This window comes from Prunus persica, chromosome G7 (genome assembly GCF_000346465.2).
Source record: "Prunus persica cultivar Lovell chromosome G7, Prunus_persica_NCBIv2, whole genome shotgun sequence".
Lineage (NCBI taxonomy): Eukaryota > Viridiplantae > Streptophyta > Magnoliopsida > Rosales > Rosaceae > Prunus > Prunus persica.
In genome coordinates, this window is record NC_034015.1 from 9,177,066 (window position 1) to 9,184,866 (window position 7,801).

Sequence of the window (7,801 nt, forward strand, 5' to 3'; positions counted from 1 at the left end):
GGAATCCCTCTTGCAATGATGGGAAGAAGACAACATGGGTGACCTCTTTTTTGACCGGGTATTATTGTGGCTTCTTTTGGGCATGTGGCTGTTTTTGGATATATTTTCTCTTGGGTGTGAGAGTGATCTTCACTGGTTTGAGAAAGCATGTACGAGGGTATATCCTATTGGATACGGGCTCGGGTTTGGATACAAAACTCTCGAGTAGTTATTCCCGCGAGTCGGGGGATTTGAGGCTCAGTCACCTTGTTAAGCCTATTATCTGCTTGTAGCCACTCTGGCCTTGCGACAGAAAGTGGTGAGGCTGAAGAAGGATTTATGGGTTTGTTTCTCGGGATATATACACCATCAAAGGGAGGCAATTTATCAAGTCTTGGAATATTTAAGTAGGATGGCTATGAAAGTAAAAGGAGCCAAGGGTAGAGGTAAGAAAAAAAGGTAAGGGCGGAGGGGCATTGAGGGCTCAAGTAAGATGGATCTTTAGGTTTGTTTCTGGAGATAGATCTCACCATCAAGTTGAGGCGATTTATAGAGTATTGGGATGCAATTTATCAACTTCTAGAGAGCTAATATTATGTGCAGAGTGTAGTGAAATAATAGTTAACATAATGGACACTGAGAACTTCCACACACCAATCATATCATATCATGGAATTTTATTTATATATACTCCGAAGATCAACATGTTTATTCAGTCGAAGAAAAACCAGATTGAGGGAGCACATGGGAAAATCATATATGATCCAAAGTTCAGACAAAGTATATTAAAATTTTACGGTTTGGATTCACAACGAACACAAGATCATTCATGGCAGATTAAGAGCTTGAGCATGGTGACGGATGTGATCATCTATGAAGGTGGAAATGAAAAAGTATGAATGATCATAACCGGGCTGCAACCGCAAAAGGAGTGGAACTTTAGCACTCCTGCATGCTTCTTCAAACTTGTGTGGCAACAACTGATCATGCAAGAATTTATCATCTCCCCCCTGCACAAAAAGCATTAGCATTGAGATAATAAGTTAAACATTTTAAGAAATAAAACCTATATTCATCAATTGGAATACCGGACTAAGATTCATTCAGCATCCCTGCTTGAAGGGGATTATTAAAAGAGTAACATGTTACATGCAGTTCTCTTGTAAATCTAAAATCACATTTTTGTAATGCAGAGGTGTCAACCTTTTATACTTACTGCAAAATAAGAAAAAGAACAAAATTTTTTTTTTTTGAATGGAGAGGATAAGAAACTCAAATCTTGTTCCCTTATCTGCTAAGGTTCACAAAAGACCTTGATTGTTCAGGAAGAGCTTTCACACCATAGTTCTTGGGTTCAGCTCAATTCCGAAAAAACACTTATCCTGTATTCCTTTGCCACTGTGTTCCTTGGTCAAAATTCCATAAATTATTTCTAATTCAGGTAATGGTCAAGGGGTTTAATTCATATATCCATGTATTCCTTAGCCACTATATCTCTTTTCTTTTCTTTTCATTTCATTGGGTGAAAAGGGGGAAGGGGGTTTCTACAGCCAAAATATGAAATATCAATGCATCCCAGCCTACCTGAAACGTAATTTTGAGCGCTAATGATAATCATACACAATGACAAAATATGTTACCCCAAGATGTATTATGAAACAGCAAGGTGATGCAGAACCGAGAAGAAAAACAGAAGAAATAGAAAGAGTCAAAGGGAAATTTCAAAGTTAGTATTATCAATCAATATGACAAAGATTTGAAAGCAATAACAATAAGCCCACTTAATAGGTAATCCCAAAATAATTCAATTAAAACAATAATTGAACGTTTGATTCATGACCTTGCACCTATGCCTACAATAATACTCTTATCAGTTAGAAAAATAATTAAACCTTAGACTGGTCTGTTCAGACCAGTGTGTGTAGTCTGTTTCTTGGGGCTTTGCCCCCCTTCTTTATCAAAAAAAATAAAAATAAACCTTAAGGTTTAAATAGATAAACTAGACAAATTTTGACCCTTGCACCTACGCCTAAAATAAGTAAGAATTCCTTCTTGCGTTCACCATCACTAGGTCATATATTCTATCCAACTCTTTTTGTTTAACATTATTATTTTTTTATGGGAATGATTACATGACTTATCCTAATTTTAACCCTTTTTGTCACCCCCTTTTCACCTGGGGTAGCCTCATGGGCTATTCTATGCAACAACTCTTATAACAAGAATCAGCCACCTAAAAGCATAAATTTTTGCGACTATGTTGCGATGATCAAAATTTTAAATAGTTGGCTCACAGCCTAACAAGTAAGAACTTGAGGTTTTAGAAACAGTTGAAAACAACCAAAATTAACAATTGTCATAACAACAAAAATAACGATGGTGAACATTAGATGACAACAAATCTTACCTGATCAATCAAAATGGTAGCTGAAACATCAGTAAACTTCTTAATCAGGCAAGTGGCATCATATTCCTGCATTTTTTCATTCAATTTGTTAAAACTAGGAAGCAGAACATTATAACTAAGAATTGAAACGATAGGATTTCTCAATTTACCTCCCAATCAGTTTTATTGCCACCTAGATAATTTGAGAAAGCTTTCTGGCCCCAGGGACAGTTTGTTGGATTCACAATGGGTGCAAAGGCAGATACTGACTGGGAAAGGGAGTGAAAAACAATATAAATTTCTCCTATAACGACAAGGAGATCTGTTCCAAAAATTTCATAAAGTTCCCTACATCTAAGGAACTTTTACGGAAGAACCAAACTTTCCAATGCTTTTAAATAAAATTCAACTTCTTTAAAAAAAGAAAAAAGAAAAATCAACTTCTGGTGAAATGTTTAGATCTGTTACCTTATACTTGTCCAGATTTTTCAGGTAGATTGTCAAAGCACCGTGCCCACCCATAGAATGACCAGATATAGAAGCTCGCGATGTATCAAGCTGTGGAAAATTTTCATTCAGAAGTTTCGGCAACTCCTTGACAACATAATCATACATACGCCAGTTCTTCCATTTCTCTTGAGTAGCATTGAGATAAAAACCAGCACCTGTTTGAAAAACGCACGCACACACAAGCACACAAAATTCAGTGAAGGCTCTTTACACCTGTAAGTACTCGCTCACGACCAAGCAAAGCTTGTCCTTCTTGCTAACTGAAAGGTGTTTGCATGCAATAAATTGGTTGATGAAATATAATTAGTAACATGTCAACGGATTGGTAATTACTAATTAATCATTCACCCTCCACTAAAAAAAGAAAGTAACAAAACTTTCATTTGGAAATTCTGAAGAAATCAGAAAATTTGCTGGAATGAAACCCCAGATCCTTCAAATAAACATAAATTATAAATTCCATCAAAACAATTACTCTTTCATATTATTGAATATAATAATAGGGTGTCAGTCCAATGAAGATAGCGTAGATGAAATCTGTAATTACTGAAACCAATACCCTTGGGACTGGGTTTCATTTTTCCTTCTTACTACCAGAATCACTCAGCATCTAACACATCCCATGTCATAATCTGAGTCATCTAGGGATTCATGGTGGTTATACTCTCTCCACGTTTAAGATATTATTGACCATTTTAGTTCCCCATTTTAAAATTTAAAACAAGTAGTGACTCCATTGTCAACCATTCAAAATAAAAAATAACTTAATTTAAAATACAATTGCAAGATATGGGCTATCCATCTTGAGCAAATTGGTAGGATTCACAAATTCCATTGGGCGTGAAACAATTTTCTAATTACTGCTTCACAGATTAAAATATAACAGTCCGGCGTTGCATACCTACACCAAAATCCCAGCTCTCCGCCTCTCCTTCTATAGATAAGCCTCCTATTAAGAGAATTTAGATGAAGAAATAATTAGTACAGTATGGACATAATAACAAAAGATATACGGTGGCTTTTAACGAAGCAACAGCCTATCATAAGAGAAGTAAAAGTAACCATATAACTAGAAGAAATGAGGCTTAGCTACTCACAGCAAATAAATGGGTACAAGGGTTTTCCATAAATGTATTTGTGACTCCTCATTCCAATTTCCTAAATTTACACATAATCTTCCTCCCCAATTTTTTTTCTTGGCTAAACAATAAGACAACTAGAATATTATAAAACTAAATAAATAAAATTTCACAAGAGTAGTGCCGTGGAATGAAATCAATTGATTCACACTCAAGATTAATCATTTATAGAACCTACTGTTCGATAATTATAGAAAAGTTGGGACTTGCATGCAAAACGCCTTGTTTGATTGTTCATGTATTTCTACCTCGTTTATCATTGTATTCACTAGTTTATAATTTCTCTATTTCCTTCTACCTCCCTCCCTTAGGAGGAGTCGTTTCTCATTGAAATCTCAATTCGAAAATTGATGAGTAGTGCAACATGATAGTTTTAATTTAAGTCCTTGTAATTTTCAAGCAAAGAAGAAATTCAAACAATTCCAAAGACCGTTCAGTCTTTCTGGTGGTGGCACTAGCTGACATCCTTTACTTTTATTTTTTGTTGTGTGTGTTTGTATTAGACAATGATGGAGGGTTTTCGGCTAGTGGTTTAGACATACAACGTGGAACAAGGCGCAGCCCAAATACAGACACAACTTAAAGTTAAAATTCTTGGACAAGTTTAGGTTAGAAACCGGAAAACTTATATATAACAATTTTTAAGTTTTTTTAATCATTATTATCCAAGGAAAGCTAGCAACAAAGAGAACCCTGAAATTTAGAGCTGCAGTCCATGTATACTATAGGCTAACAAATTCAAGTTATTTGGAAGTTAACTGCTTAGAATTGCAAAATGGCACAGTAATTATATCAAATCACTTGATTATGAACACATTCTAAAAATTTGATTACATGATCCAAACAGTCATTTGGCCACCCTGGTCGCCCTCAGGTCTTTTTAAAGGTTGCCAACTAACATCTGTCCTACTTCCCTGGAATCTAGCCAAACAAAGGGCAACCTACAGAATAAATATATCTCTTGCAAAAGATGCAATTAAAACTGGCATCTACAACTACCATTATGACCTTGAAATTGATTGAACAAGGGCTTCTGACTTACTTGGAGATGTATCAGGTGCAATCAAAGCAACACCCTCACTTGAGGCAACACGTTGAGCTCCTGACTTAATTATAAAATTCTCATCTGTGCAGGTAAGGCCAGAGAGCCAGTAAAGTACCTGATCATCCATGAAAACAAAAAGTTAGCAAATTTGGTTATGGCACATTATAATACAAAAACTTTTACAGCAGCATACTGGGAAACAAATTTGGTAAATAACTGTCAACTACTATAGGAAGCATGGAAAAGTAGTTTATACTAACCAAACAATGCCCAAGGAAAATGATTATATGAAATTAATTCAAGAAGTATTACATGCACCAACTATTATCCCAACTTTTTAATACCGACTGATGTGGCACATAGCATGGAAGCTTACTGGTTGTAACTAAATCAGGTCCAAAAAGGGCCCACAAACAAATGAAATGCTTCCACAGCAGATGGTATTTAAAAAAATGGGATATAAGTTAGTGCCCCTATGACTATTGAATTAACAGCGTTTTAGCCAGTGATGCAGAAATAATTGGTTACAAAAAGAAAAGAGAAAGCTTCGTTTTTCCCCATCCATGCACAATTTTCTCTTTAGTTAATTATACATTAGGATAATTCGCATCACTACCTTTAAATTCCTTGTCCATAATAGTACTAGGTGATGACTAAGTTTGCAACTATAATGGTGCATGTAAGTACCTGAGGAGAGAACTAATTATAGTTTTTCTGAATTTGATAAATTATTTGTCCTATCAAGACTCGGGGAGACTAAATTCAAAATTCTACAGAAGTTAAAATTCTTTTTTAATAAAAAATGATAGAATTAACCCTTTGGGAAACTAAATTCCTATTTTGATCAATTGGGTGTGTGCCAGTGCTTGTTCATTCCATCAAGAAAATATTGCAGAACATATGCATCAAGAATAGAACCTTAATGAGCTAGATACCAAAAGAGCAAAACCTTCATCAATCAAAACCCAATATTCACAAACACAATAGATTCCACCCACATAACCCTAGGGTGTCAAAATCAGATAAAAACCCAGATAATAAATTTATTTGGAAATGAAATTTAAAAAGAAGTTGGAAATGGGTATGAGAGAGAGAGAGCGAGAGGACTTACAGGGAATCGGTGGGAAGGAGAAGTAGAGGTAGAAGGAGGGAAATAGATGTGGAAGGTCATGGAGCAGCCGAGAGTAGGACTGAAATGCTTGTACCTCTTGTTGTACCCTCCAAACATCTTCGAGCTGCTGATCTCACTTGGCTTCGTCTCCATTTCTCTCTGCACTTCTTTGCTCTGTGACTGGGGATTTCGCTCAAACTCTATACTCTATATACTGCGGTAGGGAGTAAGCTCCGGAGTGGCAATTTTAACTTTATATATATTAAAATTCACGTATTATATATGTATTTACGTATTTTATTATCCTTGTCTATTGAGAACTTCTATTGGATATGAAATGGATTTCATTGTTTCGATTATTCACATTTGAGGAGCGACTATAATTTCATGTATTTGTCCCATTTGTTTTGAAATTTTTTCTTAAATTAGGACAATTTTGGGTTATTTGAAAATTTAACCAATCTTTTGTTATATTGCGTACACTAACCCGTTAATAAGTTATTATGACACTAACTACTTGTATGGACTTACTCCACAACGTCATCTCATGATCTAAATTATTCATTTTTTAAGGCATAATTCAAAGATGACCCTTGCAAAAATTAATCAAAGTGAACAATATTGAACACCGAACTTTCAAAAATGACATTAAGGGCCACTTTTTTTTCATAAAGATTATGACGTGAAATAATCAAGAGGCCATGCTATTTTACTGCATCAAGGATGAGATTACTATGAATATGCTAATGGGGAGTTTTGTATAATTTTTAGGAGAAAATTGACTAGAAAAAAATTGAGCATAAATTAACATTGTCTATACTCGATATAGTTCATAGGGGAAATTGTGAGCATCTAGTAGTAGCAAACCAAATTTTTTAAATTGAAGTTTGTTGACCTATGTGAAAATTTGAAAAAGGTTTGTTTATTACTTTAATAATTTGTGCCCAACAGAGACTTCAATTCAATTCATGTAGTGTAGGTTTTTAGCATTTTCAATGTATTTGTTCTTCCAAAAATAATTAAATGTTTTGAAGAGTCAAGATCAACTTATCAATTTTGAAGAGAGAGAAAGGGGGAGTTGCAGCTTTGGTGACTGAGTTTGACAAATTCGTTGGAGAGAGAGATGTTGATGTGACTCACTTATTTTAGCATTCTAAATTTGTTAAGTGGCTGTTGAATGTATTACTATATATATATATATATATTTGAATTTTCCAACTTGAATTTCATGACTCACACCTTGACTAATTAAATTTGTAAACATATATTTTTTTTCCTTCTTTTTGGGAAAAATGTTGTGCCTACGATGTCATTTAAGGGACACCAACAAATTAATAGACTTATATGAGAACCTAAACATCAAAATATCAGAACCATATTAAACACCGAACTTTTAAAAATGACATTTAGTGTCACTTTTGCAAAGAATATGACGTGAAATAACTAAGAGGCCACTTTTTATTAAGAATATGATAGTGGGGTAAATTGACCAGTTTTTATACTTAGATGGAGATTTCTATTATTTTTTCCGTCTCACAACCGCTAAGTCAGGAATAGACCTAAGTGTTATATATATTGTGGCAAAACTTACCTTGACTTTTGTTGAGGCCTAAATATATTTATAGCCTAGT

The 7,801-nt window shown here is 34.6% G+C and overlaps 1 protein-coding gene across 1 annotated transcript; it reads right to left on the reverse strand.

Moving 5' to 3' along the window:
* Nucleotides 624-6,429, reverse strand: LOC18771466 (S-formylglutathione hydrolase). The gene is made up of 7 exons (XM_007204637.2): nucleotides 6,171-6,429; nucleotides 5,057-5,174; nucleotides 3,777-3,824; nucleotides 2,834-3,030; nucleotides 2,536-2,634; nucleotides 2,387-2,452; nucleotides 624-989 (listed from the first exon to the last, which is right to left on the reverse strand). Exons 1-7 carry the CDS (start codon nucleotides 6,321-6,323, stop codon nucleotides 807-809), a joined length of 864 nt encoding a protein of 287 aa, XP_007204699.1. The 5' UTR covers nucleotides 6,324-6,429; the 3' UTR covers nucleotides 624-806.

Bases quoted from the DNA above. Each gene is read 5' to 3' on its own strand.
- LOC18771466 (XM_007204637.2), bottom strand. From the start codon at position 6,323: ATGGAGACGAAGCCAAGTGAGATCAGCAGCTCGAAGATGTTTGGAGGG. The intron at 3,825-5,056 runs GTAAGTCAGAAG...TTCTCTTAATAG, and splicing joins TGCACCTGATACATCTCCAA to GAGGCTTATCTATAGAAGGA. The intron at 990-2,386 runs GTAAGATTTGTT...CTTTTTGTGCAG, and splicing joins CTACCATTTTGATTGATCAG to GGGGGAGATGATAAATTCTT.